General features: G+C 52.3%; 1 protein-coding gene across 3 annotated transcripts in view; it reads left to right on the forward strand.

Annotated features, from left to right (window-relative positions):
- The first annotated feature begins 474 nt into the window (after nucleotides 1–474).
- Nucleotides 475–17965, forward strand: part of CLMN (calmin) — a 127170-nt gene continuing 109679 nt past the window's right edge. For all 3 annotated transcript variants that reach the window (XM_037831951.1, XM_037831953.1, XM_037831954.1), the window contains exon 1: nucleotides 475–671. In XM_037831951.1, coding sequence (XP_037687879.1) covers nucleotides 590–671 — 82 coding nt within the window. In that variant the 5' untranslated portion in view covers nucleotides 475–589. The remainder of the gene's footprint in view (nucleotides 672–17965) is intronic.

Genomic DNA, 17965 nt, shown 5'->3' on the forward strand with positions numbered 1-17965 from the left:
TGCCTCTCCTAAGAGCACGGGTCAGAGGGCGAGAGTAGAAGGTGGGAGGGTCGCACCCGGAGGGTACAAGGGTGGGGTGGGGGAGGCGCTCTGGAGCTGGGACAGGGGCGCTGCGGGACCAGGTACTGAGCCCGGCGGGCTCACCCCTCGGTTGCGTCACCCGGCCCACCGCCCCCTGAAACATCACAATGTGGGGGCCGGGACCCCCGCCTCATCACCGCCCGTTTGCAACCAAACAATCCAGCCAACAAACAGCCCGGGAAAAAAAAAAGAAGGCGGCCCGAGCCCAGCCCCCTCCCCCTCCCCGCCCCGCCCTCGCGCCCCCCGGGGCCCCCGCCCCCGGATGGGGGAGTGACCGCGAGCCCCGGCGCCCCGCACCCGCCGCCCCGCGCCCGCCCGCTGTCCGCCCGCGGCGGGGGCGGCCCCGACCGCGCCGCCCGCCCCGCCCGCGCCCCGCGCCCCGCCCGCCGCTCCTCCAGCTCCGCGGCGCCCTCGCCGGGTGCGTGCCGCTCGCACGCCCGCCCGCCCGGCTCCCGCGCCCGCCGCCCGCGCCCGGCCCCGGCGCCCCCGGCCCTCCCGGCCGCGCTTCATGGCTGCGCACGAGTGGGACTGGTTCCAACGCGAGGAGCTCATCGGACAGATCAGCGACATCCGAGTCCAGAACCTGCAAGGTAACGACCCCCCCCAGCCGCCCGGGACGGGAACGCCCGGAGCGGGGGTGACCGCGAGCCCCGGGGGCGCCGCGCCGTCCCCGTGACCCCGTCCTGACCTCGTTCCTGTGACTCGACCGCGGCTAGGAGGGGATGGGGGTACTGGGGATGGGACGCCTCGCCCCCGGCCCCCAGCCAAGTCGCCCCCGGCCGGATTTACGATTGCCCAGGAGGTGGGGCGGCACACGTGTGTGTGTGTGTGTGTGTGTGTGTGTGTGTGTGTGTGTGTGAGGTTGGGTGGTGGGGGGATCCCGTTTCCATTTCGGAGACGCCTTGCGCGAACTCCCCCCTTCGGCCACGGCTGCGAGTTTGGAGAAGTTCTGTGCGTGGGCTCTTGGGGGCGGCGGCCCGGGTCGGGGAGGGAGGAGAAAGCGCGGCTCGGCGTGCGTGTGCGCGCTCCTCTTCCGCGGTACCTGTGAGACCAGGGGGTTCGAAGGGGGGGCGGGGCACCGCAGGGGGAGGCCAGGCGGGATCAGGAGGGCACCCCCGCCTCCCCCCAGTTCAGGCCGCCCCCTTTCCTCGGGCGCTGCCCCTCTCCTGGCCCGGGGCTCCGACTGGGGAGAGGGCGGGAGCCAGCCTCCTTCCCCCATGCCCTGCCCTAGGGGACCTTCCACCGAGAAAAGGTGAGGGAGAAGCTCTGGGCGCCAAACGGGGTCTGACAAGGGCTGGGAGTGGCATGTGTTTATCTTTCAAAAGAGTTTATTCACTGTGGAAACTTAACACAAAAATATTTAAAGAATTGCCCCCCAATCCACCCAGAGTGCTGCTGTTCCTGGAGGGGTTCCAGACTTCCCCTTTTCCTAAGTGGGCTTTGCAGAATGGACAGAGTTCCGTTTCCGGGCTCTCTTGACCCACATTGACCTCTGCAGGTGAAGTTTCCTTAGCTGCTTCCACTGAAGGCTTGGGTTCCAAGAGATTCCAGGTTGGGGGCAGGTCTGGAGCCAGCTGGAGAGATCTAGGTATCCCCCAACCCCACACCAAAGGGAGGGGTGCAGTCTGGGGGCTGGCTGGGCAGTCAGGTTTAAACATTACATCTTCTAGAATGTTTCCTGGGAACCCACGTGGACCTGCTCCACCCCTAGGTTGGGCAAGGACAGTGCTGGCAGAGGTGACTTGGAACCAGGAAGGGGAGTCCAGAGCTGTGAACACTGGAAATTGAGTTTGCTCTGGGCAACGCTGATCTCTCCTGGCTGAGATTTGTGTAAAAGGAGGAGGAACAGGCTGGAGAGATTGAAAATGATCCCTTTTGCTAATAAGCTGCCTGTCTGGATTCTGTTGCCTGCGAAGAACTGATACCCCATTTGGGGTGGGCATTAGACAGTATCTTTTGCTGAGATGGCATCTGGTTTGAGCTATGAGTGTATGTGTCTGAGGTGATCAGTGGGTGTTTAAGAAGTACATACTAACCAATGCTTGGTAATGATTTCCTGCATCTCTGTAATACCTCTTTATGGCTTGGCCCTGAGCCTCCAGGAGCAGCTCCCAATGTGGAGACTGACTTTTGTGAAGGGATGCCCTAAAGTAGGAATGGTTCGTTACACCTAGGGCAGTGCTGTAGGGCTTCACAGAGTGGGGATAATTTGAGATGGGTCTTGAAGGTTGAGTAGGAGTTCAGTGAGTGGGCCCTCCTTCTCCCTGGGGTCCCAGTGAACTGTCTTCACTCTTAGGCAAATACCAGTTACAATTTGAGCATAAATGGACTTTGCCATTTTTAAAAACCTTTTTAATTGATAAACACACACACATGGCAGTCAAGTCATAAGCTCAACAGAGTTTTACATATGGATACACTAGTGCAACCACCACTCAGATCAAGATGCAGATGATTTTCAGTACCCAAGGTAAGTCCCTTTTCCCTCTTCCCAGTCAGTTACTCCCTGCAAAGGTAACTTTATTTGGATCTATGTCACCATAGATTAGTTTTACTTCTAGAACTTCATATAAAATTGAAATGTAACAGTATATACTCTTTTGATCTTGCCCTTTCTTTTTCAACGTTATTTTTGTGAGCATGTATGCTGTTGCCTGTATCACTAATTCCTTTCTCTTACTGACTTCTGTTCCTGGGTATAGATGGGCCATAATTTGTTTATCTGTTCCTCTGTTGAGGGACACTGGCGCTGTGTGCACTTTGGGGCTGTGATGAATGAAGCCACCTGTGTCTTTTGGGAGACATTGACCCCCGCTTCTATTGGGGGTCATTGCTGGGAAGGTGCTGGGAGTGGAGTTGGGTCAGGAGTCCTTCTTCTCATTCTTGACTTTTCCTTTGGTTTCCCTGTCTCTTGACTGGGTGCCCAATAGACATTTTTTTTCCTTGCCTCTGTGGTACTCAGGAAGTCCCAACAAAAGGCCAAGTCCAGAAGGCTTCCCACGCTGTGCTTAGAGCACCTGCCAAAACCAGCTGGTGGACTTTGGCCGGCCTTGGATGAGTTGGATGACCAGCTCTGGTGCCACCGGCATCATCTCGGTGTGGGTGGCAGTCAGGGGAGACAGGAGGAGGCCAGCGGAAGGGTCTTTTTCCTAACCTGTGTGCTTACTTAAAGCACAGGTAGCTGCAGTTGTCATAGTGATGGGAAGCCAGGTACAGTTGGAGCTCAGGAATGTGTAATAATAGGTTGTGAGAAGGATTCCCAGCCTCCATCTGCAGGTGGCAGCTGCTGTCAGGGTGAGACTGTCCTGATTTTTTCCTGAAAGCTTTGACTCTCTCGTGGGCCTGGGACAGTAATGAGGGCATCCCTGAGGTTACCACCTCTGGGACATTGCCTTCCAGGGAGAAGGTTTTAGTTGTATATCTTTATCTATACATCTTTCAATATGTCTATATGCTCAGGTGAGCTTGCGGTACCTTGGCCCCGGTCACGTGCCTTTACTGTCACCCTGAGCTGTGGGTGCTGGAATCCATGCAGATATGATTGTGATGCCACCAGATCATGCCCAAAGAACGTTGGAATGAAGATTTCCTGTCCTGCCTTTGGAGGCCGGAGTGAGCTGGGTAGAAAGCATGGCCTCTTCCAGGGGGGATCAATTCCCCGCGTCTGGTTCAGGGACAGACGGAGGTTCTCATCCCTGCGTTCCCTTGATGGCAGAGCATGGGAGTCCTTCTGGACAGGGACTGCCTGTGCCACCCTCACAGGGTCCCTTGCAAGGAAACGGGGGTGGCCCAACTGCTGACCTTTGCAGAGAAGAGAGAATGGAATTGCGGGGATGTTGGCAGCGTCCGTCCAAGGGCCTCCGCTTCCTTGGAGCTGCGTGGGGGTAGAAAGGAGGTTAGAGGCTGTCGGTTAACTGTTGGTTAACTGGCCTGTGCTTTAGTTCTCCACCTGGTTGTGGGCTCTGGCTCCTTTCCTTTGATTCAGGGTCCGGCTGAGTGCTCTACCAGTTCTGGGGTCACTTGGGGAATTGGGCCAAATGGGTGTCAGGCCGGGATTTGGGAGATGTTCCTGTTCGTGTAGGAAGCCTTGAACGTCCAAATAATTGACAGCCCTTCTCCATTCACCTTAGCGAATGGATGCCAAACATGTAGCATTGTGCATACTTTTGTCCCTGCTGATAAGGAGCAGGGAACTGTTACCGGGTGCCCAGCCAGACTGGAGCTGCTCAACAGTGGCTTGAATTTTCTGAATCTAGAGGCAGAGACATGAGTCCCATTTGGGGCTGTCTCTTGTTGGTTTGGCCCTTTTGGGGTTAGATGCTATGATTCTTGACCTCGTTGTGATGTGGCTTGACTTGGGCTGGCACTGAGGAGCTGGAGGTGGCTGGAGTTAGCTGGGGCTGGGCAGACAGAGAGTTGTTCAGGCTGCCGTCCCGGTGAGCCAGGCGGTGCATCCCCCCGTTGCTCCCTCAGCGGCCTTCCCACCGGCCTCAGCGATAACCTCAGTCAGGGTGTTAGGAAACAGGACTGCCGAGAGTTAGCAAACAGGAGCTGCGATTTGGAGCCCTTGGCATTGACTGTCAGATGGAGCAGGGAGCAGCTGACTTTTGCTGAGCACGTTCCGAACGCCAGGCCCTGTGCTAACTGCTCCTTTTAGTGTTTCCCACAGGCCTTGAAGGTCGGCCCTTCTGCGCCTTCTTGTTCTGGACACAGTATTGGGGTTTGAACCCAGGTAAGACTGACCCAAAGTGTTTGTGCAGTCACTCTATGGGTCCCATGCAATGGACGGCGCAGGTGCAGGAGTGTCAGCCTCAAGGCAGGGATCTGGGAGGGCTTCTCAGAGGAGGGGACGTTGGAGCTGGGCTTTGAAAGCTGAGCAGAAACTTGGCAATGGAGATTTTACACTTCTGTTCTAAGTGGCTGGAATAGCCTGAAGGCGCAGAGGCAAGACTGCGCCTGTGTGTTTAAGAAGCAGCAGCCCTTTCCCTGTTCCTCCTTCCTCCTTTCCTTGCCGCTCACTCAGGCGCTGGTGCAGGCCCTCAGTGCTTGTCGGGACTCCACAGCGACTTCTTCATGGTCTCTGGGCCTTGCTTCACTGCCTCCAGTCTGCTCACACGCAGCCACCCAAACCCACCAGGTCTTCGTGGCCTACAGCAATTTCTCAACCCAAGGGCTAAGGGCAGCAGACCTGAGCAGCCCTTGGGTGCCAGGACATGAAAAAAGTCAGGCTGCACTGGTTTACAGGATAAAGTCCGAGCCCTTTAGCCTGGCGTTCGAGGCCCTCTGTGGTCTGGCTCAGAATGCCACACTAGCCCCTTCTCCTATAACTCTCCCCCGTCAGCACCTTCCCTGGCCAGCTCCTTATCTCCCTATCTCTAGAGCATCCATGTACGTGGTGGTCAGTTTTATCCAGGAGCCAGAGAAGAGAAGGATCTGAGGAAAGGCCTTCCTCACTCCCACCTCCCCTCACTCCTGGTGGGCACAGCAAGTGCGCTGGAGGTTTCTATGTAAAAAACCAGAATAAAATCAAACGCAGATGTTTCATGTCCTCAAGGAACTTGCTGCCTGTTAGGGCACTGCCCCTGGGGCTGTGTGCTGGTTCTGGGATGAATCATCACTTAGGATGTTTGTTTCTGGCTCCTGGCTGGAGTCAGGCCACAGGCTTTGAGTTAACCCTGGACTTCAGGCAAAGCCATGTGTTCTAGTCCCAGATCCATCCCGACTCCAGGTATGGATTCCTCTAGCTCGAGCACTGTGCGGTTTGGGAAGCCATGGCCAGGACCTCTGGGTTTGGGTCCTGGATTTCTTGCCAACTTGCTGTGGGATGTGGGGACAGTCTCGTCCCCAAACTGTGCTTCAGTTTCCTTATCTGCAAAATGAAAGGGTTGGACTAGCAGGGGCTCAAATGAGCCCCCGGAAAGGTTGGATTAGGAAGCGTGGGGCTGTGGGCAGAGCGTGGCCCCCTCAAGCTATCTGCTCTCTAGTCCTGGGTACCCTTGGGTGGGTGGCCCGTGTGTGTGTCTGGGCACCGCTGAGCGGACGATTCAGCAGCATTGTTTTCGCTGTCAACAGCTGGAGACTCACTTCCACCAAGGGCCACGTAGAAAGGATTGCAATTTATAAGCTTTGTTATAAAAGTACACATTGCTAATTGGTGTGCATTCTTTGTTTAGACTTGGCTGATCAGTTACAGGTTCTTTGGAAAGCTGGGGGAAGATCTCAGAGATCTGCTCTGAGCTACCTGTGCTAGAGTCGACGGTGCCCAGGGAGGTTTAGGGACCTGCCCCCGTTCATGTGGCATTAAGGGGGTTAGAGCTCTGACTCCACCATGCTCACGGGTGCCCACGACCACTTTCACCCATGCTGCCCTCTCACAAGTGCTCATGGGGCCAGACGCAGCGAGAGCCCCATCCTCTAAATGGTCAGTGAGCAAGAGGGAGGCCCTCTATCCGTTGGTGGCACATCCCGAGAAGAGGTTTCACCATAGACTCTCGTGTTGGTGGCCGGGGTTTGTGGTGGGCCTGACCCCTGTGAGCAGCTCGGAGCAGCCCGCTGGCCGGGTGGTCTCGGGGGAGAGGTGGGGCATCTGACCAGATCTGCCGCTCTGGGGAAGCGGCCCTTTGCCGGAGAGACCACATTTCACTGACTGCCCCCGCTGACCCGCAGAACACTCTGGCATTTAATTTTTGACTTGCCCAGCAAGTCAGAGGTTGCCCAGCAAGCCAGAGGTCAGACCTGCCCTGTTTCAGAGGAGGAGAGAGAAAAATAAAGTAGTTGTCTTTTTAGCGGTTGAACCATTGAAGTGAACTCCCTGTTCCCATAGAAAGCTTTTATTTAAACAGTGGTAGATTGTGTCAGTTACAGAAGGAATTAGAGGCAACGTCAAAAATCACTAGTGTGACTTGAAAGAATCTTTGACCTTTTTTTCTTTTTGACACTGGTTTGTCTCCTTTATTAGCTTTTTTCTATTTGAGCGGGAGTTGGAAATCTAAGGCCATGTGACAAATCCAGCCTTCCGCCTGTTTCTGTAAATAAAGTTTTATTGGAACACGGCTCCGCCCACTTGTTTGCCTAGCCCTTTCAGGTTCCAAGGGCACAATTGAGCAGTTGCACAAGAGACATGCCTGCAAAGCCAAAATGATTTTCTAGCTCTTTACAAAAAATGAGGAAAGAGAGAAATGGTAGGAACTGCTAGTAAATGCTCTTAATCGAAGGGAAGGGGTATGTGTGTGTTTTAATTTGGTGGGCAGTCATGTCCATTTGTTCATTCAGTTTTTACTATGCCGGTTGCTCTGTGCTTGGCACAGAGGCCCACTCTGAGCTGAAGCTGCCGAGACACAGTGGATCTCAGATTCAGAATTGTTAGCTTTGACCTGCGGCCCTGTGGCGACACATCCCCTCTCACTGATTTTATCCAGAAGAAAGCTTCAGTTCAGCTCTAATACGATTCCAGCACCTGTGGGCACGTGGTCACCTTCCTTCTGCCAAGCCGGGGGTGTACCTGGGGTCCCGGGAGAGGCCAGGCAGCCCCCCTGAGGGGTAGGAAAGATACACACTTATGTTTTTGAGTCAGCAAGTGTTGGAGGCCTCCCTCTTGAACGTGGGAACTGGGAGGGCTTCCTGTGGGGTGGCAGCGACCGTAGGACAAACTGCGGCTACTTATGGTGACAACAGCAGGGGCTGCTTGGCGTGTGTGTGGCGTGTGTAGTTTCAGCGGGCCGACGGTGTGGCTGGGGTGCATTTGGCACCAGCTTTGGGCATGGACGTATGCATTTGAAGCAGGCCATTCAGTCCAGTGACAGTGATCGAGGCCTCCCAAAATGCTGGCAGCTGGGGATCGAGGGACCAGTGGGATCCCCAGGAGTTTCCAAACCAAAGAGGACACAGACTTGATGAGATTGAGAAGTTAGAACCAAGGATGGTCAAGGTGGCTACTGCAGGAGTACCGGGGATGGGGAAACCCTAATCCACCCTTGGGGTTTGGGGGGGGGGCATCTGTAATTGCAAAGGTGTGGAGCGTGAAACCGTGGGATAGGGGTCTGCGTGGCAGGAGCTGGGGTCAGGGAGAGACCCGGCGGGTTCTTCAGTGGGATCGAGGCCAGGCTTGGGTATGGAGAGTGCAGGGAGGGGTGTTCCAGAGGGACCCCTCCTTGAGCATTTGGAGGTTATAGTCCCAAGCCCTCCCAAGCCCCTGAGGAGGTGTTGATGAGGACTTGGGGCATTTGCAGAAGCTTGCAGATCTTCCTGGTTGGGGCCAGCAGGACCTCCTGCCATGGAGAATCTGGGTTCTGCTTGGAGGGGCCTTTAGGACTCTGGCCATGTCACCCCCACTGCTGCTCTGCCCTCCTGGGGGGCTCTTGATGCACCTAGAAACCTTTGTGATATTTATATTCCTATCCTTTTTTAAACTATTTTTAATCCTCTGTGGTATGACATACTTAAAAAGCCGTGTTCTGAGCTCCTTTGGCAGGGAACTGGGGCGAGGGGATGTGAGGGGGCACGGAGACCTGCTGGTCAAGTGGTGGCAGAACTTGAATCCTTGGATGGTGTTCTCTCGCCCTTCACTCCCTCCCCAAGTGCTGTCCGCTTGTCCATCCGGGGTGCTGAAGTGTGTCTTTCTTTTCCACCTTCCTGTTCTCCCGTGCTCTTGCCTGCATCCCTTTTGTTTCTGGGACCAGTTTCCTCTGCGTCCAGTGCCTTCTCCCCCACAGTCCCAGGTCAGCCCTGCCATGCCAGGGCCCCTCCACCGGGACTCCTCCTCCTGTGTGCCTGGCCTCGCTCACTTCTCTCACCTTCCTCGATGCCCTGGGCACCAGCTTCACCCAGATATCCTCCTGTTCTCCCCCTGCCCCCAGGCCACTCACTTTCCATCGCGGGACCTTCACCCACCCCGTTCCTTCTGCCGAGAATGACCTTGCTTAGAGTAGCCCCCCTGAACCCTGCCTGTGCCCCCTGCCACCTCCTCTGGGCTCTGGGGTGTGGCCTCTGAGTACTTCATGGACACCCCAGTCCAGCCACGCCTGCGAAGGTCCCTAGGAAAGATGCATCTCTGTCCTGCCAGCCTCTAACGCAGAGTAGGTCTTCAGAAAGGATTGCAGAATGAATAACCAAGGCTAGCAAGCCCCCTCCTCTTCCCTGGAGGAGATGGCAGTGGGAGCCGTTCGCCCTCATGGGCTGCCCTTTAAGCTCCTCGGGAGCCTGGCGGAGACCCAGTGCAGGGGCGCCGAGCCACGAGCTGGGTGTGCAGAGACCTGGGCTCTAGTCTCGGGGCTGCCCCCGACTGGCTGCAGAGCAGGGTTTACCTGGCAGGCGGCAGGAGGGTAGTCTTGAGGGCATGTGGAGGGGTGAGCGTGGGCCCGCAGCCCCTTCATGCAGGAGCCCAGACATGGTAGGGCCGTCTGAGCCACACGCAACCTGGGAACAAGGCGGCGGCGCAGCGGCCCCAGCAGTGTGGCAGCCGTAGCCCGAAGAAAGGATGTCATGGTGACCACTTGAAGCTCACCCCGTGGTGTGGATCCTGGGGGTTAACATACTCTGGCAATATCACCCCTTTTCTAATCCTGTATTTTTTGGAGTTGAGATCTGTGAGCTCCAGAAATGTTGTTAACCCTGAAAGAGTCATGCCCCAGATATTTTGGGTAAACTATCTTCTGCTTTATGTGAAATATCCAAGTCTGTTTAGAAAATAAGAGAGCAACACTAGGGCACTATTTTATAGGCACTTCTTTACTTTGGGCTTTATTATATCAAACGTGGAGAGTCCAAGGCTAGCCTTAAAAGTTAGGAAGAGTTTCAATTCCCAAAGAATGGAAAAAGATATCCTGATGAGGCCTTACCTTTAGGCAAGGTGGAGTGACACCGTGCTGATCTACCATTTCATCCATTTCCCTGACACCCCTTCCCCTCTTGTTGAGCATATCGTCAACCCATAACCCATATTGTTCTGGTTGCACTGTTGTCTCCATATTAAGCTGATGAAACCAAGAGTGATCACTAATCACACTTTTTTTTTCTATTTCTACTTATTTTTATAAAAAGAGCAAAATGCGATAACATGTCCCAATAATTTTCCAAATGAGGGTCTAAGAAAGATGGCAGCGTGGTTGAAAAATTGCTCCCCTATGCTATAATGCGGCCTCTTCATTGTCAGGTTGACTTGGGGCAGTCCTGGCTTGGTTTACAGAAGATAATTTAGGATATCATTGTTGTAGAACATACAGCATATGGGATAGGGTGTATAAAAATCTGTTACGTCAGGGATAGACTTCTTGGTTACGGGCCTCATTGTGATTGTGGGATGTGGAGGGTGGGGAGATGACCACCGGGCCTGACACTGGCCAGACCTTTACAGACCACTCATTCAGTCCCGCAGTAGCCCCCGTGGGGGCCTTATGCTCTATCCCCCGAAGACAAAGGCTGATTGAGGCCTTCTGAGCTGATAAGCAGTAGATCGAGATACCAGAACTCACGACTGGGAAGACAGAGCTTGTCAGGGGTTGGAGATGGTAAGAGGAAGGCTGATGGGACTTGAATTTAGGGGAGGGGAGAGAAGAGAGAGAGATATGAAGACCAGAGCAAGGCCTAGCCTACCATGAGAGGGCAACTGACTTAGAACCCAGAGAGCAAGATGGACCCCGGCGAAAGGAGTTTAGGCAAGAAGTACAGGCTCGTCTTGGGTCCTGAGACTTCGAGGGGACACAGTGACTCCACTGATGCGTTTATAGTCTAATAGACACCAGGTTCTTCACACTGTAAAAACTGAAGGCTAAATTCCCAACTGATGTCCTGGTGATTCCAGGGGTGAATCTGAGAAGAGTGGGGCCATTATTCCCATTTTAAGAGGTTGAAGAGATGAAGTCTCCCATAGCCTTGAATTATGGCAGAAGTGACCAGAGGCTATCCTGGAATCATCTTGTCACATTCACTCTGTGTTGTATTAGACACCTGCAGGTTACAAAGCACTGCCACCTCTGACCATCATTTAATTCCTGTGGTCAGGATTACAGCCCCTCTTAACAGATACAGGCACCAAGGCCCAGAGGGGTATAGCGACGTCACCCTGTCCCACAGCTAGTGAGTGGCAGATCCGAGCTTTTATTCCACACCCTGGTGTTCTCAGAGCATACGAGCGCTAGCTGGGGGCCCATCTGCACAAGCTACCCCTTCTCCTTTTAGATCCAAAGGGCCTGTGTTGAGCTCTCCCTTGGCGAGTTGGTCCGGCCTTTGAGCCTGACTCTAATCTAAAACAAAACAAAATTTGACACCTCCCAAATCAAAGCCGAGGGCCTTCAGTATTGGGAGTGGGGTATTGGCAGACCTGGGTGATGGCCTGGGTTGAGTTCCCAGGAGTACTGTGGGAAGAGTGTGGCAAAATGGCATGTGATGGTGGATGAGGTACTACGATACCGTGGGACCGCTAATGGGCTAGCAGAGGGAATGAGGGATGAAAGAGGCGGAGACAGGAATCAGATGAGTGTTAACCTCAATAGATTCAGACTCTGCACTAGCATTTGTTATCAGTGATGGTCTGTCTGCTGTCGGTTTGCCCTGGTAGACCAGAAGCCCCACTGGGTCAGGCACTGGGTCTGTCCGATCTATCATTGTGTCTCAGGGCCTGGTTTCTAGTCCCAGACCCAGTGCTTGCTCAGTTCGTGTTTGTTGAACACATGAATGTAGAATCGTAGTTCAAGTGTAGCCTGGGGTCAAACAGAACAGGGTTTGAACCCTTTTTAGCACTGGCTGATTGTGGTTGTCTCTGACAATGTCTTTTTGGTGAAAAGGAAGGGTAGCCCCAGTTTCTCAGGGCTGCTGGAACATTCAGTGAGGTCACTTGTGCTAAGGCCTCCCTCAATGTTTATTTCCCCTTCCCTTGCCTTTTCTGAGCCACACATACCTATAGTTCTTGATGTGTATGAAATTCAGCAGTCCCCCTAATTTTCCCTTTCCCCAGAGACAATTCTTACAAACTTTTTAGCTTATGATTTTACTATTTTCCTCTGTGTCTTTGAATAACCTACCTATATTGCTTTGTCTTGATTTTGGGTTGTAGACTTAATTTACCATGGTAGAAGGTAAATACGTGCATCTACTGTTTCTCTCTTTAAACTAAAATCGTTCTTCTCCCCCATCTTCCCAATACATTTACATCATGATTTGGGTAAGATCAGTAGTTAGAGTTTACACTGTTAGCATTAAGTCCGTGCTATTCAGAGCTTAGTTGTGTAGTAAATTCTGATCACTTTTCCCTTCCTTTCTTTTGTTTCCCTTGGAGTTAAAAATCATCTGTTGGTGTCGTTGTCTTGGGTGCTTATACTTTCACCCCCAAAGTCTCTGTCACTGTTCCAGACATCCCCTCAAGTTGAATGGATGCCTCAGGTAAATTCTCTTGGTTTCCTCCTTTCCAGCAAGTCTTGGTCCTCACCTGCTCGGTTCTGGACTTGTTGCCTTCACACCTGGCTCACCTGGGTGGGGGTCCCATCACCATCACCTGTGGCCCCCCTTGCTTTTCTCCTAGGTGGGAGCTCCTGTTTCCTGTCTTCCTCTTAGGGCTAATGCCTCGTGCACAGAAGCACAGTCTTCCTGAGAAATGGTACCTGCCTGGTAAATTTTCTGAGAATTTGTTCATGAGAAAATGAATCTATTCAACTCTAATTCTTGATTGCTAGAGTAACTGAGCAGCAATTTCAAGGTGGGAAATCATTTTCCTTCACAGTTTTTTTTTTAAAATTTTTATTCTAGTACCATATATACAACCTAAAATTTCAAACTTTTAATCACATTCAAATATATAATTCAATACTGTTAATTCCTTCAGAGTTTTGAAGCCCTTGCTCCACTGGCCATCTGACTTCTAGAGTTGCCGCTGAGAAGTATGCAGCTATTTCTGATCCTTTGTGTGGGGCCTTTTTCCCCTCTCTGGAAGCTTATAGCATCCTCTTTTTGTCCCCAGGGCCCTTAGACTTCAGGGTGCCATACTTTGGTGCTGGCGTTTTTAAAATCCATTATGCTGAGCACTTAGTGAGACCTTTCCATCTGGAAACTTGTGTCCTTTGGATCTGGGAAATTTTCTTGATGATTCCATTGTGATTCCTCTTGTGGGTTTTCTCTGACATTCTAGATCTCCTGTTATTTGGATATTCATCCTCCCGGACTGATCCTTTGGTTCTCTTATCTTTTCTATTTTCCATCCTTTTTCCTTTTGCTCTACTTTCTGAGAGATTTCTACAACTTCATACTCCGTATTTTAATTGAACACATTTTTAATTTGCAAGAGCTCTTTCTTATTCTTTCGAGAAGCTTACTCTCGTTTCATGGCTGCAGTATCTTCTCATACACGCTGAGGACAGTAATGATGGGCAGTGGTAATGGCTGTGGCAGGATGGTGCTTTTGAAAGGCAGTTATCGCAGAGAGCCTGGGCTCTGGAGCCAGATCCCTGGTTCAAAGCCCAGCTCTGCCACCTACTTACATTGTGACTTTGCTCAAGTTATTTAACCTCTCTGTTCGTCCAACGTCTCGTGTGTAAAATGGGAATAACAAAATCGATACCTGCCTCAAGGGTTTTGATTACCTGAGCTTGTTCTAGTTTGCTAATGCTGCAGAATGCAAAACACCAGAGATGGACTGGCTTTTATAAAAAGGGGGTTTATTTGGCTATACAGTTACAGTCTTAAGGTCATAAAGTGTCCAAGGTAAAACATCAGTAATCAAGTACCTTCACTGGAGGATGGCAAATGGCATCCGGAAAACCTCTGTTAGCTGGGAAGGCACGTGGCTGGCGTCTGCTCCAAAGTTCAGGTTTCAAAATGGCTTTCTCCCAGGACATTCCTCTCTAGCAAGCTTGCTCTTCTTCAAAACATCACTCACAGCTGCACTCTGTTTCTTCTCTTTGAGTCACTTCATTTATATGGCTCCACTGATCAAGTCCCACCCTGAATGGGTGGGGCCACACCTCCATGGGAGTATCCCACCAGAGTCACCACCCACAGCTGGGTGGGGCACATTCCAAGCAAATCTAATCAGCACCAAAAGTCTGTCCCACAAGACTACATCAAAGATAATGGCGTTTGGGGTACAAAATGCATTCAAACCGGCACAGAGCTCCTAGAGGTAAAGGGCTGGGAGCCAGGCATGGCAGGGGCCGTCTGGGCTGAATTTGTGTTCCTTTCTCTCTGCAGAGCTGCGTGTCTTCTTCTTCCTGTGTATTTGGCTTGGTCTGGAGCTTTCATATTAGATGCTTTTTTCTGTAGCTGTCTCATAATTCTTGTTTGTTATCTCATATTTGGGAGTTGGGGACTAAAAAGCACTGTCAGGTCTGAGCTCATGGGGCGGGGGCTTCTTGACTGGAAGCTTCTCCGATGGGTGCCCCAGCTGGGTTTTTTATGGGCAATCCCATGTTGGCGTTTTTAGGTCTTTCCAGCTGGGCTGGTCAGATTCCCCATAGAAGAGTCTTACAGGTTCTGTGTAGTCTGGAGGGTAAAGGCCAGGCTGCCAGGGTCTGGGAGCTGAGAGGAAAGAAGGCTGGGGGGGAGGGGAGGGGTGTCCTCTGCCTCAAATATGCATAAAAATCACTCAATCCGCCCATTTTCAGCACGATTCCCCATCGTCCGAGTGCAGCCCTGAGACCTGTTTCATCCTCTTTAGAGAATAAACTTCCATTGTCCTGTCTGATGGGGGAGGGGCGGTCACCCGGCTGGGAGGTGGGGGGAGGGGATCTGGGGAACCAACTGGTCCTTCCATCTAATCCTTTTGTTGTATCCTCCAACCCAACCCCATTTCCAGAGATGCTTGTCACCACTGACTCCTGAACCTTCAGGACTTCTGGGTTGTAAATTGGGTTGATTTCGTCTTTCCTTGCTGTCACCTAGGATATAGGTTTCTTGAGTTTTCTGAATTGGCTACTGTCTGTCGTTCTGCTTTTCACCCCCAGAACTTTGTTGCTGTTTTTTCTCTTTCTGTTCACCCCACCCCTAAGGGTTTAAATTCTGAATACATAAAACACACAACAAACGGAATCCCTTTACCCTGGGTTTTAGCGGACCTTTGGGGGGGGCTACAATTAGAAGTCTGTGTTGTCTCCCTTTCCCCCTGGAGGTCTGTCCCTTGCCTCTCCAGGCCCCAGGCTCCCCTTGGATGGGAAGCTGGAGAGTGGGTGCCGCAGTGCCCCTGGCTTTGGATATTTGAGGTTTGGCAACCCCTGCTGGCCATCTTCCCTTCCATGTTGTCCATTTTTTCAGGAACTGCTGCTGAATACTGGTTCCCAGGAGAATAAGGCAAATTGCAGAGGGGTCTTGGTCACTCCTAATGACCCTTTTTCTGGTCACACAGCCAAGTGCCCGTGGCTCACCAGTGGCTGGGGGACCTGGGGGTGAGGGGTGCAGCTGCAGAGGCGGCGGGGGTTCCTACCCAGGCCTTAAATCCCTGTCAGTGGGGTTCAAAGCTCCTCTCAGCCTGGCATGTGGAATTTTAAGCTGACGCCCGGCTCTGCTCTTCGTGCCCTCACTGTTGCTTTGAAGCTGCAGCCTGTGCTGCATGTGGGGTGCTCTGACACCTCTGGAGAGAAGCACCAAGTTGTTCATGGAGCCTGTGTTTGGTTTCTACATCATGTGATTTTGCAGCCCCTACCTGTTCTTATAAAACCTTCCCAAACCCAAAGCGACAGGCTAGCTCGGGGAGCAGTGGCTGGCACTGAGCTTTTAAAGTTAAGATTATTCTGCCCGAGCCTCTATCCGGTACTGCCAGGCTGACTCAACTCGACCTTCTGGATTTTTCAGTGGGTCAGGTTACCCAGGAGGAGGAGCATTTTGGAAACACTCTTTGGAGAGTCCAGTCAAGATGGAATCAATGCCTGACTCTTGAAATGCTGCCTTTTTATCCTCCAGCCCTTCCCGAGTAAACACAGTTGATCAATAAGAAACTGGAGGAAGGAGAGCCTGCCCTTCTGCAGCCAGGCCTGGATTTGGACTTTAGTTCCTTCACTTGGTAGCTATGGAACTCTAAGCAAGTTTCATGACCACATGGAATTTTGGTCTCTTCTACCTGTAATGTGACTTTAATAATAATAACAACCTCCCAGGGTTGCTTGGAGGATTGAATGAAGCAGTGAACTTGAGGGCCTGGTGGTAGGTAGGGCCTTGTCATGGGATGGACAGTGTCCCCCCCTGCCCCCCCAAAGTCATGCCCAACCAGAACCTCGGAATGTGACTTTATTTGGAAGTAGAGTCTTTGCAGATGCAATTAAGGTAAAGCTCAAGATGAGAACATACTGGATGGGTGGGGTATGTCCTGAATCCAGTGAGAGTGTCCTGCTCAGAAACAGCCGTGGGTGAAGGCTGTGAGGAGGAGATGGAGACAAGGGGAGAGAAGAGTGAGACAAATCTCTGGGAGCCTCCAGGGGAGGGTGGCCCTGTCAACCCCTTGATTTTGAACTTCCTCGCCTCCAAGTGACCATCCAGTTTGTTACAGCAGCCATAGAAAACTCATGCAAACCAATATAGCCTTTTGAATAAATGTCCTTTCCTTCCTTTCTTTAAAGTAAAAGGAACTTTTTGGTATGATGGTGGATATTTTGGTAGCAGCTCAAAGGAATGAGGTGAGTGAATGAATGAATCCATTAGCATTTGGGGGTTGTGCTGTGTCCTGAGCCAGACGGGTGCCTGTCAGAAGTGGTGTCCATACTCAGGACCACACTGTGTAGAGCACATGGCAGTCATTACAAGCACTGAGTGAGTTGTCTAGATTGAGGCCTGGGGTCCTTTGCGTGTAGAGGAGGTAATTGGGTTGTGTGGACTGGAAAGGTGTCATGATAGCGGACCTTGGGGTTGGAAGAGGATTTGGGTGAGTGGAGATTGGCAGGGAAGGCCCCCCAGATGAGCAGACGGGCTGGGAATGTTCAAGAAGGCAACTGGGCCAGCCTGGCTGGGGCAGAGGGTGCTGCAGTGGGGAGGGGTCCTCAGTAACGACACAACCCTCTTGACTCATTTCCCCCAAGCAGCTTTTCCATTCCGGGGATGTTTTCTAGATCAGCTCTTGGGCCCAGCATTTCCCCTGTAAGTGTTGGGGGTCACTGTTGGTTTGGGGGCAGGATGGTCTTCCTTGAGTGAGATGTCCCTTATGTTGCAGGTTTAGTGTCCCTTACTAAGCCCACTAAATGTCAATGATGCGACAATCAGAATTTCCCCCAGCATTTCCAGCTGGGAGTGGTACCACCCATTTGAGGGGATCTGAGGATGCTATGTATGCAAATGAAGGGGGAAGCTGGGTTTTCTGAGGAGCTAGTTCCACTCTGTACACAATGGGATAGTGGTGACCATGTGTGCCCCTTATTCAGAAGACTCTTTGATGGGCAACTCCAGCTCTGAGGCTCTTAGAAAATCAATAGTTGATGTCATAGGTTGTCCCATGAATTGTGTCCATTCTGACCCCGTAGCCTCCAGTTGCTGGCAAAGTCCAGCAGAGTGATGCAAGAATGCATGACCCCTTTGGATTACTCCATGGAAAATGACTTAATGCGTCAGGTGCAGGTGCTGCAACTTGTATTTCTGTCCTCCGCAGCACTGCCTGTTTTCTCATCAAGTCAAACCAACCAGAGCCTTTCTGGTCCTTGAGTTCATGCAGAAGCAACTTCCCCAAGTATTTATTAAGTGTCTGCTTGATGCCAGGCCCCCTCCCAGACCCCAGAGATAGGGATGTAGAGGTGAGAAAAGGAGGCCCAGACTCTGCTTTGTGGAGGGGAGCCCGTCACCGCAGGGGCCCATCAGGATGTGACGTGGCTGTGACCTGCAGTCCTGGGGGAGCTGCTAAGGTGAACCTGCATCAGGGTGGGCACTGCCAGGCGGCAGGGGAGGGGGAGCACCCTGTGCAGGAGGAAGGGCTGGAACTGGCTCA

This window comes from Choloepus didactylus, chromosome 4, assembly GCF_015220235.1.
Source record: "Choloepus didactylus isolate mChoDid1 chromosome 4, mChoDid1.pri, whole genome shotgun sequence".
Taxonomy (NCBI): domain Eukaryota; kingdom Metazoa; phylum Chordata; class Mammalia; order Pilosa; family Megalonychidae; genus Choloepus; species Choloepus didactylus.